The 22,658-nt window shown below is 34.5% G+C and overlaps 1 protein-coding gene across 1 annotated transcript in view; it reads right to left on the bottom strand.

Annotated features, from left to right (window-relative positions):
* The window catches only part of LOC107284570 (CUB and sushi domain-containing protein 1), a 478,687-nt gene that overhangs the window by 74,695 nt on the left and 381,334 nt on the right, over positions 1-22,658 (bottom strand). The window contains exons 37-45 of the mRNA XM_029283474.1: positions 18,819-18,935; positions 15,644-15,853; positions 14,803-14,991; positions 11,257-11,434; positions 9,493-9,638; positions 8,519-8,599; positions 6,190-6,303; positions 2,938-3,126; positions 1,365-1,511 (exon numbers count right to left, since the gene is read on the bottom strand). Coding sequence (XP_029139307.1) covers positions 1,365-1,511; positions 2,938-3,126; positions 6,190-6,303; positions 8,519-8,599; positions 9,493-9,638; positions 11,257-11,434; positions 14,803-14,991; positions 15,644-15,853; positions 18,819-18,935 — 1,371 coding nt within the window. The remainder of the gene's footprint in view (positions 1-1,364; positions 1,512-2,937; positions 3,127-6,189; positions 6,304-8,518; positions 8,600-9,492; positions 9,639-11,256; positions 11,435-14,802; positions 14,992-15,643; positions 15,854-18,818; positions 18,936-22,658) is intronic.

Below are 22,658 nucleotides of genomic sequence, written 5' to 3' on the forward strand. Positions count from 1 at the left end.
GAAAAGGCCACCACGGCCGGGAGGGCCGCCAGGACATTGGAGAAGGCCGGCAAGGCCGCTGGAAAGGCCCACCAAGGCCGCCAGAAAGGGCCGCTGGAAAGGGCCACCAAGATCGGCGGAGAGGCCATCAAGGCCAGGCGGGCCGCCGAGGGTTGCCAGGGCCGCTGGAAAAGGCCGCCGAAGGCCTCCAGAGGGGGCCGCCCAAGAGGGTCACCAGGGCCGCCCAAGAGGGTCGCCAGGGCCGCTGGAAAGGGCCGCTGGAAAGGGCCGCCGGGCCATCGGAAGAGTCGCCGAGGCCACCGGAAAGGGCCGCTAACAGGGGCCGCCAAGGCCACCAGGCCGCTGGAAGGGCCGCCGAGGAGGACCGCTGGGGCCGCCGGCGAGGGCCGCTGGAGGGGGCCGCTGGAGCCATCGGGAAGGGCCGTTGGAACGCTGGAGCCATCGGGAAGGGCCGTTGGAACGGGCCGCTGAGAGGTTGGTTCCTTTCTTATCCCCCCACAGAGACTTGCAGGTTTTTTTTTCTGATGATGATGTAATTATTCAATACCATGCCCTTAGGTTTCATCTCTAAATAATGATTTCCTTTCAGATTTAGCCCACTTCAACAGAAGCCATTTTGGTAGACTACAAAAAGTTGTTTGTATTAAATATCAGATTTAATTCATAACCCTACATTACTTTTTAAATTGGCATCGAAATGTGTTCTCTGCAAAGAATGCACATCTGAATATTTTTATGTAGGTTAAGAATAGGACAAAGGAATCATGCAAATGCTTCAATATCTGGCAGTGAAAAAGAGTTCACATGAGTAGAAAGGGGTGCAGTCTCTTTGAAAACCATTAATCATCCAAAAGTACATTTTCTGGTTGTTGATTTTTTGGCTCCATCGGTAACTACATTTTCATACAGAAATAACACACCATATAAAATATCAGCACAGTAGAAAATTAAAATAATCAAGGAACAATGATCTCTAGTCATTCACATATAGTTAGTTACAATAATGGAATATATTTCCAGTTTTCACAGTTCCCTTCATTCCCTGCAGTAGTGTACAAGAGTTTTGGTTGCGTTGTTTTTTTATTTGTGCAGAGCATTCTGTAAAGTAATTTTAAATAAGACATTTGGTTACTTCAGCCCAGTATTATCTGTTCTGACTGGTAAAGCTCTGGAGAGGCTTAAAGATGTCAATAGTTTATCAGTAGTTCTACTAATTAAGTAGACATCAGGTAGTGAAAACCTAGAAAATTTTGCTAGAAGTATTTGCTATTTATATGGTATGGGCTCTCTGCATATTCTTATAAATCTTCTCTTCTTAATGAGCACATTATAAACAGGTCTTTAATGCTGAATTTACTACTTACCTGAATAACGTATCTTGAATCCTTTTTTAGTAGTTGCATGGTCAGTTGACCAACGCAGATACAACTGGTTGGATTTGCTTGTATAGTTAAGTTGCCCAGTATGATTTCCACTCAAGGCAACCAACAAAGGGCTTTGTCCCGAAGAACCTGTGCAAAATATATCAAAATGTTAATAATCCTGTCACATGCCTTGAAATAATATTTGTTTTAACACCAAAGAGACATTTTACCAGTGCTTGTCAAATTAAAATGGGGTTTGAATTCCAATATGGATTCATGTAATTAGTACCATGTGGACTAATTTGAAAATTGGATGCAGTGCATTATTGGCATGCATTAGAACACTGACCTGTCATCAAATTCTATAATAAGGTCATCTAAAGTATTAGTAATCTTTCTTTTTAATAGATACCAAGTGATCAAAATCAGTTAAAAATAGGGTTCCTTATGATTTGAAACCTGGATCAGTAAACCAGTAAATTGGTCTCAGTAGGTAGGTAATATTTGTTGAAAGAAAGATTTTAACAAAAGTAACAATAAATACGCAGGTTTGTTTTGAAAAGAATTCGAAAAACATTAAACAGAAGCAGGGTGGAATATGCTTGAAACTTTTCTCCTATTTCATATTGAAAAAACCCTTAGGTTTCATGGGGATAACAACCTCTTCAGTACAAGTGGAGGCCACTATAACAAATTCAAATAAGAGAAAACCCAAACATTAAAAAACTAAAATGGTAAGTAGACAATTGGGTTATTAATCAATGTTGAATGACTAAATGAGGATAAGAACATTGGGCTGGTTCATTTGAAAAGAAATGTTTTTTAAAGGCTGAAAATAATCAACAAGAAATCACATTTCTTCAGGAGGGATGGAAATGAACCTACTTAGGAAGTGTAATACATTTAAAACAGACTCTAGATTAACAAGAGAAAACATTTTTCCTTGAAACACAAAAGCAGCTGTTCCCCTTAAATGTGTTCTACAGCTGCTTCAAAGTGTGTCTATGTGTGTGTGTGCCTGCCGAACCAACATTGCTATTGGTACTACCAGTGAAGGAAACTAACACTGTACTGTATGTATACACATCTATAGGCAGCTGGAGATGACTTTGAAAGATATGCTGAAATCTTCCAAAAGATGTACAATAGCTTCGATGATGCTTCAAGGAAGAGTGCTTCACTTCCACCAATGTATCCCTTTTGGATACTTTGCTTAGAACTAAAAGATGTGGATCTATTTTTTATAAACACCAAAATACACAATTTAATATGAATTAGAGGTGGACCTTGTTGTTGCAGAGGTTCTATTTTATGTATTTGGAAAATGAGATTATATTTAACAAGGCCATGAAAAAAATTACTGAGGTGCAAAAAGCTGACTAAAATTTATTGCTTTGGGGAAAAAAAGACAAAATCTGAAGCTATGTAAACCTCTTGGATATCAAAGCTTGGTTTTTATTTTACAAACTTAGATATGTGCAATTTGCAGATAAGGAGACTGTAAATAATGAGGGCCATATGAATTTTAATTCCTTCCACATTATTGAATCAACAAATAAAAAAAGAATCTCACCATCAAAGATTTCCAGCTCATCAAACTGCTTTTCGCTTTGAAATGATTCTACAAAAACAGTGATATTATAGTTTGGCTCAACTTTAAGAGTCCAGGCACATGTTTGTGAATTGAGATAGTTTCCTGGATAACCTGGACTGAGGATTACACCGGATGACATTGTATGAATTTCATTTGCTGGGCACTGTGCTATAAAATACAAGGGAGATAGGAAAAATGGAGGGGGGGGGAAATAAAGGAGTTTACTTTCTTAAATTGCCACTTTTTCATAAATATGAAGAGAGATGTTCAATCCATTTTTGAAATTTATTGCTTATTGAAGCAAAATGCAGATTTTCTCCTCGAAACAAGATATATTATAACAGATGTTCTTTCATAAAACCCTGCATGCTTCAGAAACTAGTTCTGAATACATAAATTACCTTTACCTTGATGGTAAACTAAAATTAAAGGAGTGCCCTCTTGAATAGGGGTGTCAAATTGCCGGCCCGTGGGCTGGACGCATCAGGAGGAAACCGCTCCGGCAATGGGGAAAAAGCTCCGATACTAAAGTGCTGAAGTCTTATAAACTTTTACAGGGATTTCAAACATTAGACTTTTATTTTTATTTTATGTACTTTTAAAATTTGAACAGTGATGAAGAATATTATCTTGTTCTTAATACCCCTGCAATGTTAAGTTGGGAGATATCAAGCAACTTTTAGGGCCAACAATATCTGAATGAAAAATTGAATGCAACTGAGTGAAAAGTGAGTACTAAATTTCAATAGATGAACTTTATATTCTAATGCTCCCTCACTTCCTGACTGAAAGAGGTCCAGATAATCCAGAAGCTGCAGAGCTTAGAAAGGAAAGATTGGAAACTGGACAAAAACTGTCCAGACTAGCTGGCTTAAGTGATGGCTCTTTGAGAAAGTGGCACAACACCAGCTCCTTATCAGTTGGCAGAATCACTCCTTCCTCCAAACAAGAGTTAACCACCACTGGACCCAAGCACATGTTTCCCCCCCCCCCCCAGATAGTCTTGACTTGACTTGACTCAGGAGGGGATCTAATACAGGCATGGCTGAACTAACATCAGCAAGAGTCCTGTCCACTTCCTCAAGCTCAGCAGGATCAAATTTTTCTCAGATAACCTTGTAAGATGTAGTCCCCATGACCTCCAGTGGCCCTGCTTTAAGGCTGAATCAGTCTTTGAAGAAATATATAGTAAAGATCTTGCATGAGGTTTCCCTTTTTTCCAAAACAGCTAGAATATATATTGGAGACCAAAGCTGCATATCATTTACCATTCTATTTCTATTAATAACAAAGACCCAACATAATTATGATTTGATTCAGTACCTTTATCCACATATTCTTTGTATGCAGTTTGACTCAATCATGAAAAAATTCTCTGATTCACAAGCTGATGATTGGTTTGTTCAGCTGGAACCAGAAGGTGAACAGAGCTAGCGCAAAATTTGTTCACTTTTATTTTTTGCATAAAAAGTGGGCATAGACCTACAAATTGGAAGGAGGAAGTTTCTGCATTCTAGTTTCAGTATGTCCATCTGTGAGTTTATACTATTCAGTGTTTTTCCTTTTAGTTTTAAAATACTAAATATTTTCCCATTTTTTTAAAGTAAAGGACTGCTACTTTCTTGAATATTATTTCATTTTTTTCCCTTGGCCCAAGAAAATATGTTTTAATTAAAAATAATGTTTATATCATTTTAATTGCTTCATGGAATTTTAAACCTCTCATATATCAATCAAAAAGAGGATACTTTAAAAAAAATAACTCAATATTCTCACTAATAAGGTTAAGGTTAGATTTTTTTTAAGTGAAAATTCCAAACTTGCGAGGAGAGTTATAATTTGGGTTAAGATGTCTTCTAATTTGATTGCAGAATAAGGAAAATTGATACTAGAGGTTTTGATTTTTGTTAATTTTAGCGATTAGATGATTGTCCAACTGAATAGTTTTATTACTTACAATTATTCTAAAAACGATAAACCAAGTTTACCAGAGATGGTTTGCTCATCTTTTTATTTTATTTTTGCATTATATTATTATTGCTCATGATTTTAATAGAATTTTAAATCCATTGATTGACTTTCAAGTAAATTCAGATTCAGATCATACTTGGAATATGCTTCAAGGCTATGTACTTGATTTCAGTTTGATGGATACATTGTGGCATTTGATGAAGATGGCCTTTCTCACAATAGCTCAGTTTGCTGAAAAGTTTGGAGGTCAGTGTCAGAACCCTATGTTCTATGTGCATGGGATTTCTTATTCTTTTGGGGTTCTGCCATTCTCCTGTGGGAAAATGAATATAGAAAGCTGTTTCCTAGAAATGGTTGTCCTCTACACATAGAAACTCAAATAAGGAGTATGGACCTCAGGTGGATATAACTATTAGCAGTAAGCATAAGTAGACTATTCTTACTTTTAATATATCTTAAGAGGGAAAAATCTACCTGTTTCACTAATAAATAAAAGAAAACACTGACTTAAACTTATATAATATGCCGTATGCCAAGAATCCAACAGCTTCTGTGCAACATATGGAAGTCTGAGCACATATATTAAAACTATTACAGCATGGTTCTAGAATTTTCAGTAAAAAGTCAGATTTATTGTGTTTTTCATATAAATCTGAAATGCAATTGATTCTATATTTTGTCATCTGAGTTGCTGTCTCTAATATTATGCCACATTATCCTATTTAGGGCCCAATAACTATTGCTAAAAAATTCTTCTCTTTATTTTGGTTCTGATATTTGTGCAATATTCTATGGTAACAGTAATTTGTTCTTATATTTATTCTGAAATCATTCCATTTTTGTCCTTTCACAGCTAAAACTATTCCCTATTTTTTTCTCTAATTTAACATATTGCTATGTTACCCATGGACAGAGATAGATAGAAATCACAGAGGGAAAACTATTTTAAACTGTTAGATTAAATGTTATTTTATAATAAAATATAACTCCTTTAAAAACTCTGTCAAAGAGACACATATTGGATTTAAATATCTTCTCATCCATGAATAATGAAGTGTAAAACAAGGTATAGAAATAGCTTGTTTCATATAGCAAACTTCTGAAAACAAAATTGTCTTATGCTGAGAACCCATTTCAATACATTTTCATTATAATTCCTAATTAGCACATTCTTGATTTAAAGCAAATTTAAATATCAAATAGAATATGTGAAAACCTCTTTCATAATCTCTCTATACAGTATAGTTATTGCATACATACCTTCACAAACTGGAGGAGAACCCTCAAACTGAAGTAGGGCTTTTAACTTACAGAACATCATGTCATTTCCAACCAAAGTATAGCCAGGGTGACACTTGTATTTGACAAAGTCTCCTGAAATAATTTAAAAAGAGAAAGGAAGCATATCGAAATCTAGATTACAGAAACATTATGTGTCATACCTTTCCATATCTTTCTATCATTGCTTCAACCAGATTCACAAATCAAATATTTTTTTAATATCATGGAATATTATGGAAAGTTTTAAAAATGAGTAAAAATTAACACAAACCAAAATAGAACAAGAAGAAAAAAAGAAAAAGAGGAAATAAAAGAAAAAGCTAAAGTACAAAAACAAAGATAGACAAAAAATAGAGAAGAAGAAAGGAATATATAAAGAAATAACTTATTTTCTTTACAGCAGTTATAAGCACAATTCTAGATTAACCTCTATCTCTAAGATTACATCATGACTTTCTTCTTTCTATAATTTATTCTAATCTAATTGTCAAAACCATAAATCATATTCTTTGTTTTTGTTTTACCTAAAAGGTCTGTAAATGATTTTCCATTCAGCAATAAACATGCTGTCTTTTTTTCTAATTAAACAGAACAATTTAGACATCTCAGCAAGCTCATCAATTCATACTCTACATTTTCTTCTTTACTTTGTATAAATGTGTGCCAATACACATGTATGTCTTAATGAACCAGAATACTGGCTTGCTATCTTAGCTTGAGAGCATACTTGCGTTAAAACTGGACTTTTGTTGTGCTTGTAGCATATGGCCAAAATGTATAAAAAATTACTACTGGCTTAAACATGATCAGTGAGTACTACATGGCACTTGGATATATTAAGGCTGATAACTTAGTCAGTATCTATTCTATCACACTAAAATGTGATATGAAAAATGATCTATCTATCTATCTATCTATCTATCTATCTATCTATCTATCTATCTATCTATCTATCTATCTATCTATCTATCTATCTATCTATCTATCTATCTATCTATCTATCTATCTATCTATCTATCTATCTATCTATCTATCTAGCCCTTCTGCCTTTTACACAAGGGGAAATTGGTTTTCATACAGCATAAGAGTTCCATTCTTTCAGTTTAGAAGAGGAAATGATCACTTTCACATTGGCCATTGTATCTAATTTTCAGAAATATATAAATTAATTAATTAGCTAAAAGTAGGAAAAGCACTGGGAGATTACAATATTCCCTCAGGGTCAGACTGTGGAGCACAGTTTTGGCTTCTCTCTTTAAATACAGAGCTAGATCAACTCAGATTCCTAAAGTCTTGGGATTTCCTATCATCATTCCCATCTTTACTTTTGACAAAACTGAGACTTTTGACAAAACTGAGATTTCCTATCATCATTCCCATCTTTACTTTTGACAAAACTGAGACCTTTACAACATATGACCATAATAGGCAGGCTCCATTACGGTCATATGTCAAGGACTACCTGTAACATATTCAATTTGTTTCCACTAGAATAAATAGGGCTCAGATTTCTCCTGAATACCATACAACTTTTTTTGTTAAATTCAATGGGATTTTAATATAATTTTGACATGCAGTTAAATCTGAAATATGTTTATGCAGGACTACATTCATCCTTCTTTAACAAGGCTTTTTCAGCAACATTTATATATACCTTTAGGATTTCATCATTAATACAGTTCAATTTCTAGACTTTTAATTAAAGGAGTATCTTGTAAACATGCTGGAATGATTGCTAACTACATACTTCTGCTTTTTAGTTACAATTTCCCCACTGAAATGCATTTGTTTTACAAAAGAATTTATTGTATACACATTCTTTGTTTTCTCATAACATTTTTCTCTGTATCTGGAGCTTGCTTTCCAATCTGACCCACTACCAGGAGAACTAGAATTTGGAGTCACTTTTTTTAATGAAAAATATGTCACCATAAGAGAAATAACAATCGTGTAATACAGTTGTTTTGGAAACAATCAAATAACATAAATGTGTACTATATATCTACACCTGTAGCCTCAGTGATTGTTGCTTTTGATTGATTATTTAATACTGGTATTTCTACACTGTTCTATACCCCCCAAAAAAACTCTGACCAGAATACAATGATATAAAGATTGAAAAAAATATTAATATAGATTTACTAAGTTTCAGTTTAAGAAATTTAATGTTTAAAACATTAAAGTAATGTTTTAGTAATGATTACAATTTTCAGGAAAATAGAACATTTGAAATGTATTAATAATATCAGTTAAGTAGCAGTCTGAATTGACAATAAGTATATACATGGGGTAATATAGACATTTTTACCTATTTCAAAATCATCATCTTCAGCAAGCAATTCAGCATGCAGAACTGATGGAGGAGACTGGCACTTCTTAAGCTGATATGCTATGGAATCAAATCAAAATTGGATTAGTAATGGTTTGAAGACAAATTTTACTATAAGGTGAATGCCACCTAACAATGTTTGAGGAAAAGGTGCGATGGTGTACAAGTATTATAACACAGATGGCAAAATAGGCAATGTGAAAAAAATCATGTGAAAAATCTGTTATTTACAGTTATGGGTTTGTATTCCCCTGTGGAATATTGGGATTACAGTGTCCATATATGCTTATCTTTGCACAAATCAAAAGAAAATGTTTTGTTAACTTTAATTTCTTATTGAGAATACGTAAGTGCGTGTATAGAAATGTACACATGTCATACACACTCTCCTTCATTACTTCCTTGCATTTTCTACTTTCCTTATAATTAATGTCCTTTCTCAAAAATAAGATGGTGACAAAATTAACATGAATAAAAAGCATCTTAAATAATACAAGCAGTCTCTTTAGAAACTTCTTCTTGCTGTATGAGTCTCTTTTTTTCTGACAATCAGCAAAAATGATGTCATTTTATAGCTTCAAACGAGGAAATGTCCCATGTCTGAACAGTTCAAGCTTTTTTGACAGGAAATTAGAATATCAATGTATTTTGCTAATACCCCCAAGTCCTTAGGGTTTACTTAAAAGTATCTGGTCTGGGTTAAGTGCTTAGGGCTTTCCCTTAAAATATTAAAAGCCAAATAACATGTATTAAATATTTACCTCTCCTTTTGCTGCAGATAATAATGGTTGATAAAGGTTTTCATTAAATGAACTAGCATGTCAATTGAAGTAATCAATTTATTCTGACAACAATAGGAAGAAAATATTTTTTTAAAATAACCCCATGCTGTCTGACTCTCCTTATCTTTCTCACACATACATGATTTGTTAGATGAGAAAAAGAATACTGACCATGAAAATTGAGAACAAAGAATCCTCCAGTGGAGAAATCACTGTGAAACCTGAGAAGGACTTGATTGCTGGAGCTAAAGGCAGTTTCCAGAGCTGTGTTCCCACTGAACACTCCCAGCTGGGGTGAATTTTGGTCTGGGCCATCCCTAGGAATCCAGAAAGAAAACCATTTCAGCAAAGGATTGTAATTAAGTTTTACATTCACAGTACTGTATATTGATAGCAGCGTTAAACTTTCGGGATAATTTAAACAATTGTAGCTTAGTGATTCATTTGTGTTCAAATTTGTCAATACATTTTAAAACAATTCTTAATTGTGAAAAGTGTAACCTTTTTTTAAAAAAAGTAACATATACTATTTTTTTGTCCTGAAATTGCTTCAACTCCTTTATTTTATTTATTTATTTATTTATTGTATTGATTGATTGATTGTTTTTATTAAATTTGTTTGCTGCCCTTCTCACTATGAGGTGACTTCGTTCATTCATATCTATAGAAAATTGCTGGTGTTGTGAAACCAAGCTACCCTTTGTAGTACTTCAGCCGGTCAGCTGTTTCCCAAGCAAGAAATACACAATTTTTTTAAGTGGCATCTTGACATATCATTCCTCACATGAGCAAGAAAAGATTCCTCTGGATAATCCCTAAGTATTTAGGTGATCAAAGTGCTTGTCTTTAAGAAGAAGGGAAGCATCATCTCTGGAGAAATTAAAGAAGTGTGGCGTCCTTGATGCTCTCTGAACTTATGCACTGATGTCACCTAGTTGGATCCTGAAAGGACTGCAAGGAAACAATCAAGCTCAGAGAGCACCCAGGACTCTAAAACTCAATTCTGAACTACAGTTATCCTCTTCTATTAACATTAAAGAAGAAAGGAGACATAGAGTACTTGGACCAGGAAAATTAATCCTAAGCCCCCAATTAAAGGTTGCATCTCTATAGGAAACTGAAAAACTCCAGGGAAGGAAAGAAAAATCCTTTGTTTTGGGAACTCACATTTTTCCCCTAAGGGAGAAAACATTTTTTAGCCAAAAATCTACAACTATATCTTTGATTTACTTCAGAATGTATTAAAATCACTTCTGATAACTGTTACCTCTGAGGTTTCTTGTATCTGTGTAAATTTAGTTATCTGGGCTTTTTAACAGCTGATCCTTCAGACCTTGAATTTGTTTTATGTTGTCTTTGATAGCATGCTATGGGAAATTCCTTTTAAATGCTGTGTTTGATCTAAACAGCTCTAAACTGTTAACTTGTTTGCAATTCAATGCTTTAGGTCTGAATTCCTAAAGTTAAGGAAGTTTCTACATTTTCTTCTTATTTTTTTAATAAATTGATTTTAGATTATGGTAAAAACTGCAGAGCTGATTTTAGGGAAACTGTAAGAGAGCCATTAAAGGGGAAGAAAGGTACAAGCAATTAACTCAAATGAACTTTGCTGAGGTTTGTTCAGAATAATATGGGCAGAAATAAATTTGGAGAAGCTTTCAAAATCCTATTGGTATACCCTGCAAAAATATATAAAAATCCTGTTTTTATACCCTTATAGATAAAACTTTTTTTCTCACAAGAAGTTTCTGAAATTTCTGCATTGAAAAACAAGCTTGCTAAGCAGAATGAGAAATTTGCTAATTAATCAAAATCTACTGTACAGGAACATGTGCTTACACTTACACATCACATTTTTTTTTGTTTTATTTAGCCATATAAAGATGGGGAAAACACCCAAATATCATCCTTCACAATAATAAGACATTAACATACCATACTGCAATGTAGTCATTCACTAATTCTGTTTGGAGTAATGTGAAATTGATATAGATGCCATGACCCTGGGCTACAGTTATAAGCCATGTACAATCTTTTGAATTTGGATATTCATCTGGAAATCCTGGTGAATACACAGTACCATTCTGAGAGGTTTCATTATATCCACAAGGGGCTGATAAAAGAATAAAATGATAACATACATCAATCTAGTCTTTTGGAAACTGGTGTATCCCTACCAGCTGCATTTAATATATAACAAAATCCAAAGTGAGAGAATAACAAAATACATTATCTTTCATAACAATAGGCAATTCAGATTAAATAGACCAGGTGTCAAACTGCCGGCCCGGGGTGTCAAACTGCCGGCCCGTGGGCCGGATTCGTCATGCCAAAACTGCGCCCACCCCACTGCCGGCAATGGAAAAAATGTCATGATACGTTGCAACATGTCACGTGACATTGCGAGTTTGACACCCCTGAATTAAATAGCGGTCAACTAAAAGACATGATGATGGCGTAGGGATGCTTTGAAGCTGACATGGAGAATCTCTTTTTACACAATATCTGCAATTTCTGGTATGGAACTGGCCCAGCATATAGTTAACATGCACACAGTCATTCACACTACAAACACAAATACACACACACACAAACACTCCTACCAGAAATTAGGTTTATTTAAAAGAACTACTATAGAATCCATTTTAAAAAAATTACTTGCCTCACTGAGGAAAATACCAAAAAAGATCATAAAAACGTCGCAGGGGAAAGGTTAATTCCACTGCATGCCATACCAATTTTTTCCACATTGCAATCCTATCAAATTTATGTCTCCAGAGCAATTAGCTTTTTTTTTTACTAAACTAAGTGCTATAAGGTAAGTCGAAGGGAATCTGGAAGCCAGCCAGGATTGCCTTAGTGGTTGTATTCGGTCCAGGAAGTATTGGTGTCCTCACTCTTCCCATTTTAGAAATTATATCCTTCTTAAATGATCAAATCTACCACCTATAATCAATTTGCAGATTAAAAATATTGTCCTTTAGTTTTTGTAGTTCTTTGAATGTATTACAACTTTCTGCATTTACAATTGTTCTTTCTCTTTTTTTTGCCATGCATGCTTAAAAATAGTTTTCTGCCTGGCAAATAATATTACTTTTCTACATATACACATAATACTGCTGCAGATGCATATATACTTAGCACTGAGCAATTGACAAAATCATGGGTAATCAGATGTGAAACAACGTGAATTAAAATGATGTGATTCATCCATTGCTAATATCAAGTGGCTGCTCTGAGGACAGGATATCATACTCGGACAACAGGAAAGAAAGCCTTAATCCTGCTGGCCACTTTCCCAACTGGCAAAGGTGTGAGTTAAAAGAACTCAATATATGAACAACTCAGAAAAAGAATAAGAGATTTCCCCCATCAGCCATGAAATATAGTACAGCAAAGAGAGTCATGTGCACACAATAATTGCAATGAACAGCAGTGGCAGCTTCTGCAATTCACTGCCAATGACTGCATCTTTGGTTATAAATTAAGTTATTGGCAGTGCACAAATCACTGTATCACTTGCCAGTCTCTTTTTGCACTCTGCTGGCATTAAATGAAAAAGCAAGTAGCTGCTTTTGCAGCTGCTTCAGATACCTCGGCCTTTGGCAGGGTAGGGCTTTAAAAATAAAAAAAGATGCTTTCAAGTGTACTGAAACTCATCATCAACTTTTCATAGCTCAGCAAACATGATAAATGTGACAGGATCCACATAATACCGTTGTTGCTGTATAGTGTCATTAGAGAAGTATCTCATTATTAAGATTTGCAAGATATATGTTTCTTTTTAAATAAATTTGAAATGTGCATCTTGCCATTCAGTGTGGCAGTATTCCCAACCTCTACAATAAATATACTCCTGGCAATTGCATTATTTACTGTAAACTGATTTTTTAATTGCAGATAATTAACATTGCCAGGTGGAAACAACAACAACAACAAAAATTATGTCATATGTTTAGTTTTAAGTGGATATCTAACATGATACAGTTCATTTTAAAGATTCCCATCTGGCTTTTTTGCATGACAAAGTGGCCATTTTTATATTTTTACTTCCCCCCCCCCAAAAGACTTTATAAATGTTAAAATATTATTTTAATTATGGCATTTAGTACAAATAATTTTAATTCTAAGCACGGCATATAATAGTTAACTCTATTCCAGTATGTATCATGTGTGAGATTTCAAAATAATTTGAAGAAATCCTGAGCTCATCAACTAAAATATAAGTGGCGTGAGTTAGAAGCCACTTTTTAAAATATAAATAAGGAACCATTAGCACAGTTTGGATGTTTAAATTTACATATGCAGGTGCATGAACCAAAGAGCCAACCAATTAACATGAACTATGGATATCCAAATAATCATTGCAAGCAATTAATTGAAAATAATTCTAAACAAAGAAGCATGTGCAATGAAGCTATTTGAAAACTATTTCACATTCTGCAAATTGGCTATTTAATTGAGAAGGGGAGGAGGGAACTGAATCTTTCCTGCCACTCCTTTTCCCAACAGCCAAAATTTGGAATTCAGCATATATTAAGAAAGTTTCTGGGTGAAATCATGTTGTTGGTTTAGAAATGAGTATTGCGTGCATTGGGTACTATTGTATAGGCAGTTTCTCCTTGAGCCGGTTTTATTTTTAATGTCCCTTTATTCTCTGCCCCCATTCTATTATTTATTTCCTAAAGGAAAAGTTGAGCTTAAATACCTATTATCCTACTGTCATATTTCCAAACCAATGTTCCCTCTCTGTGATTTAAAACATAAAAATCTGAGCATGAGTCTGGCATGATATTTCAGCTCTCATTTATTGAGGAAATAAAAGAAATGCAGTTATGTACCACATTTAATACAATGATAGACAGGTAAGACAAAACAAATTCTTTAGTTTACAACTGTTTTCAACACAAAGGCGAGAGTTATGACCCATAATTTAAACAAAATCCAAAGCCATCCTTCTCTCCTTGCTAAATCCACATTCAAAATTGTTTCCTACCCTTCCAAAAGCCTTAAAATCAAACCCTCTTTCTCCAACCCTTTCTGATGCTCGTTTCATTCCCTCTTTTCCTCTAGTATCAGGAATACTATGACAGTGACACTTGTAGCTTTAGGCATGGTAACTTCCAAGATGATCAGCATCGTCTGGTTGTTTTATGAGCATCATAGGCCAGAAAAAAATACCTCTTGAAGAGGCACAAATGTGGGTTGTATGTGAGTGTAAGGAAAGAGAGGGTAGTGATTTATCATAGGGGACATGACAGAACGTGGTATGACTTGTATTAGCTACTTTCCACTTTTGAAGAAAAATGTCTTTGTCAATTCTGATCACCAATGAAGCTAGTATGAGGCTTGCAACAAATCATAATTTTCATATATCAACTTGATTTATTTTTAGTTTTCTTCTTTTTTTCTTTCTTTCTGAACACATTAGCCATAAGAACATCTTGGAATTTAAACAATCGTAACATGAACAAAAACTACCTTCACACTTTGGAAAAGGATGGTTCCAGTTTCTGTTGATCCCATGATGGCAAGTGAGCACAGAGTGACCGATTAACACATATCCAGGATAGCATTCAAAAGAGATAGACTGGCCCACACTGTAATCGGAATTGATTATATATCCATTATAAAATGGAGGAGGATCTGGACAATTCTGTAATTCATAAGCTGAGGGGGAAAAAAGATAAAATATTTTCTTCTCCAGAAAAATTTAAAAATCATAAAATAAATTGCTAAATGTTCTATAACTTGCTAAATATTTATATCAAAGTAATTAATACAGAAAAGCAACTTTCTTTCAGTTAAGGATTTCACTGTATTACTATATATGTATAGATAGATATGAAGATTTGTGTGTGTATGTGCAGTAGTGGGATTCAGCCGGTTCGCATCATTTCGGCGGAACCGGCAGTTAATTTTTTGTTGCCCAGGCCCAGAATGGACTTCCGGAAGCAGCATCCACATAGAGAACTGGTTGTTCACATATTTGAATCCCACCATTCTGTGTATGTGTGTGTCTCCTTTTGTCTTTTTGTCTTGGTTAGAGAAAAGAAAATATCCACAGTTACTGCTAACTGGAACCCATTATAGACTTTTTACATGAAACAGGAAATATTGAATTTATGATTTGAATGATTAAACTTTCAGAACAAATACCATTTAAAAGCCAAATTTTAAAAATTCAAATAAAAACCAGGAAGCACAAGAAAAAAACTGCTTATTAATTCCAGTCTTTTGAAAAATTATGGAAAGAAAAAAATCTTGTCATGGGAAGACATTCCTCTAATAACTGAAACTGTTTATGTCATTCATTTCTTACCTTGATATGCAAATTTAAATCCATGTCGGTTTTCTGAGTGATCACTATAAAAATGGATGAAAGTTTCATGTGTTGTACTTAATAAAGATGGTGGAAGATCTGTACCACTGAACTGGCCAATCATAGAACTGATGTGGTAAGGCCCATTCTGAATTTCAAGGAAGTCATGGTTAGCTTCAGTGGAGAAGTTCAGAAATTGTAGATGTGCCCCTGTGTAGCAAAAATAATAAAAAAGATGAAAGTTTGTATGTTGTAGATTTTTTTAAAATGTAAGAAGCAGCAATTAGATAAGAAACTACATTATCCAATCCAGATGTGTATATTCCAGCTTGGATTCCCAATTAACAAGAAACTGTCAAAAATAATCAATGTAAGTAGACTAAGTATTAATTATTTATGAATAACATTTCTTTACATTTTGCTTCCTAGTTGCTCAAAATGTTTTATACACTAGTTTTCAATAAACCTTAAACCTTAATAATCTGTTAATATTATTATGCCCATATTACAGAAAAAGGCAGAGGGTACCACAAGTCTTTATGACTTTATGATTAACATAAATGAAGACTGTGTATCTTACAGCTATCATTACCCTTTCTACATATGAATTTTTCTAAGTTTATTATTGTTATTTCAATACTGTCACTATTTTTTTTCACAGAGTTCATTAAAATTATTATACTGATTTTGCTTATTCTCATTAAAAGAAATGCATGTGGGAACACTATATAACCCATAACAATAACTGTTCAGAAACGAGAAAGCATACCTTTTATAGATTATAAGCAAAACTGGGTTGTTAAATTATATATTATATATTATAGTATAGTGAATTTAGCAAGGTATCATTTTAGCAGAATAATTATCAAGTTTTAAACTTAGGAATTGCTATGTTGTAAAACTCATCTTTAATGTACACTAATGATTTTTTTAAAGATTATTATTCTATCTTTTTTTCCTATACAACTCAAGATGGTGAATATACCGAATATCTTTTCCTCCTCCTGTTTTCCCCACAACAACAACCCTGCTGAGAGTTGGGCTGAGGGCTGAGAGAATATGACTGGCTCAATGTTACCCAGTTGGCTTTCATGCCTAAAATGGGACTAGAACTCACTGTCTCCTAGTTTCTAAGATAGCACTTTAACTACTACACCAAACACTCTATATCAGGCATGTCAAACTCGCAACGCCACGTGACGTCGCGCAATGTATCAGGCCGGTTTTGCCATTGGCGGCAATGGGGTGGGTGTGGCTTCCACGTGACGTGTCTGGCCCACGCGCCAGCAGTTTGACACCCCTGCATCTATATTCTTCAATAACAGAAATATTATTTATCCAGGATCAGGAGTGGGTTTTGCTTCCATCTCTTTAGAGAGGGTAGGCAATATGGGAGCGTTCTAGAAGATTCTTAGGCCAGGAAGCTGCAATCAATATATAGTCTCTAAGCTGCAGTTCCATCACAGCCTCAACATGCTGCACTTATTTGACTTTTGGAGAGAAAAAATATGATTTTCAGTAAGAAATTGCACATTTTTATATTCTGTCTGCTGACAATTTGGGGGGGGATTCCTTTTCCATGTAAATATCTCCCATGTCATAAGACATTCTATTCAAAAAAATGTGTGGTTGCCCAAGAAAGAAGGAATATGGGGAAACTGCCATTCTTGCTATATGCATAATCTATATGCATAATCTATTTAATCTTTTAAAAAATAATCATATAGTTTTTCATGAAAAGGTGACCATTTGCTGTAAAGATTCTGCATAGTTGCATGAACCAAAGATATCTGAAAGCAATTCAAAGACAACCTGGAATTTTCTCTGGCCCATTGTATCATATATCAGAATATTCTAAGAAGGTCCCCAAAGGGAAGGTGTACATTTTCAATTGGTACAGAAACAAAAGAGAACTGGATAATCTCTGTTTAATGAACCGAGTTATGTGATGCTAATAAAAAAATAGAATCTCTGTCTTTTGTAAATTGGAACCCACTTAATTATCAACAAAAAATAATTTTGTAATTCACAGGACCAGAAATGGATGAATGGGTTTCACAGAAAGCAATTTGCCAAAACCCTATTCAGATTTCTATAGCAAGACATCACAATTACACAAACTTCATGGTTAAGAATATAGTATCATAATAAGATTTATTTCAGGCAAACTAATTAACATAATTAATTACTTTACTGTAAAATATTATCTTTTCTTAGTATATTATATTACATAAATCCATGTAATGAAAGAAAGCTGTTAGTACAGGAAAGTAAATGAATATTGACCTAAATGAACTATGTTTAATTAGCTACATCTCACAATCTACCACTTAAAAAAAATTGTTTTCTATTTTATTTTAGGCATTTTTTCTTTCTTTGTAGAACATATACCCATAGTTATTTCACTGGGTTTTTTTGTTATTATTATTTATTGCAAGATAAATAACTACATTTACTAATGAATGCACAGAAGTTTTAAAAAGTTCAAGCTCTTTATAATATTACATTGACAAAAAATAGCTTAGGACTTTCAGTCTAGCATATGATATTGAATTATTATTTACCCTTCATGAATAATGGAAAAAAACCTTCCATAGACACAGGGAAAGAAAAAGGAAATACATGCACGTGAGTGACCTGCCCTCTTTTTAGAGGACTAGGAAAGGAGAAGCCTAATTGAATTAGATATTATTTTATTTTATGCCTTTGTGTCAATTAAAGCTACTCAGAATAAGTCTGAGTAATTGCATAAATAATGTTTCCAAAGATAATTTCAGGGGGAGCCTGTGCCAGTTCTTCTTTGTACCTAATATTGGGAATTATATTTAAAATAGCCATATCAGAGAAGGCAACTGGAGAATGAATAAAGGAAGGCTCATGAATCTAGAACAGGAAGTTTCCAAGTGTTATTTAACTTTCAAATTTAAAAAAAATATTCATTGAATAAAGCAGCACATAGAAAAGAGATTTTTAATAGAATTATTCTTAGTAGCTTTATTTATTTATTTATTTATTTATTTATTTATTTATTTATTTATTTATTTATTTATTTATTTATTTGGTATTTGTATCGGGCTAGCGGATGGAATAAAAGAAACAACAACATGACTTTGGAACTCAGATTCCAATGGATAAATAACAAGATGTATTAGTGTCCTTCAATCGGGAATCTTACCATATCCAGTAGGCAATAATATCTTCCATGTGCAGCCTAGATTACTAGGATAATTTCCTGGGAAACCTGGGCTCAGGATCACGCCAGCCATGTTTGTCAGTGTACCACCACATTTGGCTATAATAAATAAACAATCCATTGAAAGTATATGAAAGTATAAAATAAAAGTCATCAAACAATAGTGTATCTTATGAAGAATAAGTTATATAATGTTGATGTAACTGCACACAAACACAAAAGTTCACACCCTTGCACCAGTAAAAAAAACTTGTATTGATGCCAATCCATGCAGAAGACTGTTGTACAAATAACTTTCCTACTCAATTCATTGTGTCGGATTCTTCTATGTATCCATTATTTTAAGATCAGAAAACTGAACTTATCAATATATAATCAATATATATGCAATCAATATTTACTTTATCAATGTTATATAAAGCATGGGGGGATAGGTCCACTGCTTCTCATGCGCCATTGTTTTTCTTTGGTAATTTCACCTTTCTTAGTAAGGTCATTGAGGGTTCTCTTGAACTGGTTGTCTAGTTTCTGGACAGTGACAGATGAGAAGCAGTAGATTTATCCTCCCATGCTTCTATGGACACCCCAAAATACACAAACCTGGCATACCCCTCCATCCAATCGTATCTGTACCAGATACCCCTACATAAAACATTGCAAAAGAACTAACAAAAAAACTTCGGCAGCTCACAAGAGGAAGCCAACACTGCATTAATTCTCCACTACAGTGTCTTCAAACAATCAGGGATGTGATTATAGATGAGGACGAAATCATCGTCTCATTTGATGTCACAGCCTTGTTCACATTTATAAATCCAGAATTAGCCAAAGAATCCATGACTGCATTGCTTCACAGTACACCTGACTTAATAGAATATACAAAGGTCAAAACACCCAGGATTATGGATCTCATAAACTTCTGCTTAACTACATACTTCCCATTTGATGGCCAAATTTACCAACAAATTGAAAGGAAACCTATGGGATCACTGTTTTCGGGAGCTATAGCAAAGGTCATCATGCAATGTCTAGAAGCCATAGCACTTCCACAAATGCAACCAAAAATATGGATCCGATATGTAGATGACACCTTCACCATAATAAAAAAGGACTCATTAGAGAACACCCACAGAACCATCAACAACATTTTTAAAGGAATCTAGTTTACTAGAGAAGAAGAAAAAAACAATTCACTACCCTTCTTCGACATCCTGATCAGCAGAGACCACAGTGGCAAACTAGAAACGCAAGGTACTCCACTACCAAAGCAACAACCCAACCTCCCACAAGAGAAGCTGTGTAAGGACTTTAGCCGAAACACACTGCAGCAATCCATAACAGCAGAAAAAGGAAATGAAGTATCTATACAACACATTCCAACAAAATGGATACCCATGCAATCTCATCAAAATGTCCTTGGCCACTCAACCCAATACAGCATAACCAACACAAACCTTAAAAAGAATTATACTGCCATACATCAAGAATATCTGAGAAACCTCAAATAGACTGCTACAACCACATGGAATCAGCACAAGTCAACTAAAACCCTTCAAAATATCCTAGGCAAACCAAAAGACCTAGCAACCCCAGAAGAAAAAATAGGAGTCATCTACAACATACAATGTAAGAAATACAACAACCACTATGTAGGACGAACAGGCAGAAGATTGGCAGAGTGCATCCATGAACGCCAACTGGCAGTCAAAAGGCATGATGAAAATTCTTTAATTTCACAACATATAGACAAATTTAACCATAGTTTCAATTGGGAAAATGTGACAATCCTAGACCAGGCCAAATCAAAAAATGCCAGGGAATTTCTAGAAGCCTGGCACTCTGACAAATCAGCCATCAATAGAAACATAGAAATTAACAACATCTGTAGACTATGCAAAAGAGACAAATTAATAGGCCCAAAAGAGAGAAAGACTCCAGCACATCTCCACCAGTAATCAGCACTCAGGTAAGCATAGATTAACTCCAAGGTCAGCTTCAGACCAACAATCAAGTAAACAATACCCCAATCAAGAAACTGCCAAAGAGCCATGAGTAAACAGCTCAACCAAAGAATCCCTAAGACACCCCCCCACCCACATAGACAGGCAAGACACCAGAATATAAACTGACAGCAAACAGCACTCCTTACTAGCACTGATGATGTTACCTAGTCAGGGTAATGAAATGTCTGCAAGAAAAGAAGCAAGCTCAGAGAGCACCAAGGACCCCTCATGTCAACCCTGAGCTACAAATATTCTCCTTCACTGATATTATAAAATACTAGTTTCATTATAGTTGATATTTGAAAATAGTCTTCTGACTGTTCGCAGAAGCACAAGATTCTCTGCAACCCATCAGCTGCATAATTGGCTGTAATGCAATTGGCATGGCAAAAGAATCCTATTTTGCTATAGGAAAATGCAATTTAAAAAAATAAAATAAAAAATAAAACATACAGACAAATATCTTAATTTTCCTTGTTACAAAATAAATCTAACTGCTCTTCATGTTTCTATGAAATTTGATTGCTTCCCCTTTCAATTTGCAAACACCTGATTGTGAGAAATTATTCTTATACATGCTGTGCATTGCAGTAAAAATAAGATTTTTTTTTCTCTCTGCAATGAATTGGAGCCAGCTGAATAAAAGAAAAGAGAGAAACATCCACCTTTATCATATAATTGGCACACCAAACAGTAATGGGGGGAAAAGATTGCAAAAGAAGGTTAAAATAAATATTTAAATGAAAGTTTGTAAATCAGCGATGCACAAAGTAATTTAGTTTAGCAACCAGCAGATTATAAAAACCTGAAATAAAAGCTCTTAGTGGAATCCCTCTGTCTAATAGAGTCCTTATATGCTTGGACTAAATGTTTGGCCCATTCTGGTTGCAAGAGGTAGAAGAATAACTGGATGACTCAAAAAGTGAAAGCATGGATAGTGAATGTCATATTTCCACAAAGCCTAGCAATACTCAGGGTGCTCATAACTTGCTAAAAGTTTTGAAATTCCTTCTCTAAATTAGCACATAAAGAAATAAGGGAAAAGAATCCTACTGAGTATTATGTGCATATTTTCTCTTAATAACACAACTGCCCCGCCCCCCCTTTCTCCTATTACTGTGGAATTAGACCATGTGGAAGAAGACCCATGGTCACAACATTTCTGAATAGTGATCAAAGCCAATGGGAGGAGCTTGAACATAGGTCTAAAAGAGAGATTGCCTACGTGGGATTTAGGACTATTTAGATTGTCAAGGAAAATTATATAAGAGAATGAAAGGGAATTACTAACCGTTATTAAAGTATGCCCAATGTATAATGCATAACAGGTACAACCACTCCCTTGTTCTTTTTCAGCTTACACAAGGTAGGATATCAGTGACTTATGCAAAGGGGAAAGCCAGCGGAGTGAATAAATATAGAGTTTAATAGAAAAAATATATTTTCTGTTATAACACTATATATGGGATAATGTGTTAAAGATCAGCACTGTTCATAACAATATGAAGTCACAGTTGCTAGTTCTTTAGCTAGTGTTGCCTTCATATACATGGAGGTCTTCCCAAGAACCTAATGTATTGGTATACTTTATGCACAGTGTGGCCTTTTGCAATTAATAGATGGAAATTTTCTCAAGTGCCATCCAAGAGTCTTGGGTCTGGCATCCAATGTACCAATAACCAATGGGACAACCACCACTGCTTTATGCCATAATTTTTCAAATTCAACTTTCAGATCCTGAGACTTTGAGAACTTCTCCAATTTTTGTCTTCTGTTCTACTATGCCATGGTATTGTCACATCAATTATTCACACTGTTC

Source organism: Protobothrops mucrosquamatus, unplaced genomic scaffold, assembly GCF_001527695.2.
Source record: "Protobothrops mucrosquamatus isolate PMUCROS unplaced genomic scaffold, P.Mucros_1.0 scaffold103, whole genome shotgun sequence".
Classification (NCBI taxonomy): domain Eukaryota; kingdom Metazoa; phylum Chordata; class Lepidosauria; order Squamata; family Viperidae; genus Protobothrops; species Protobothrops mucrosquamatus.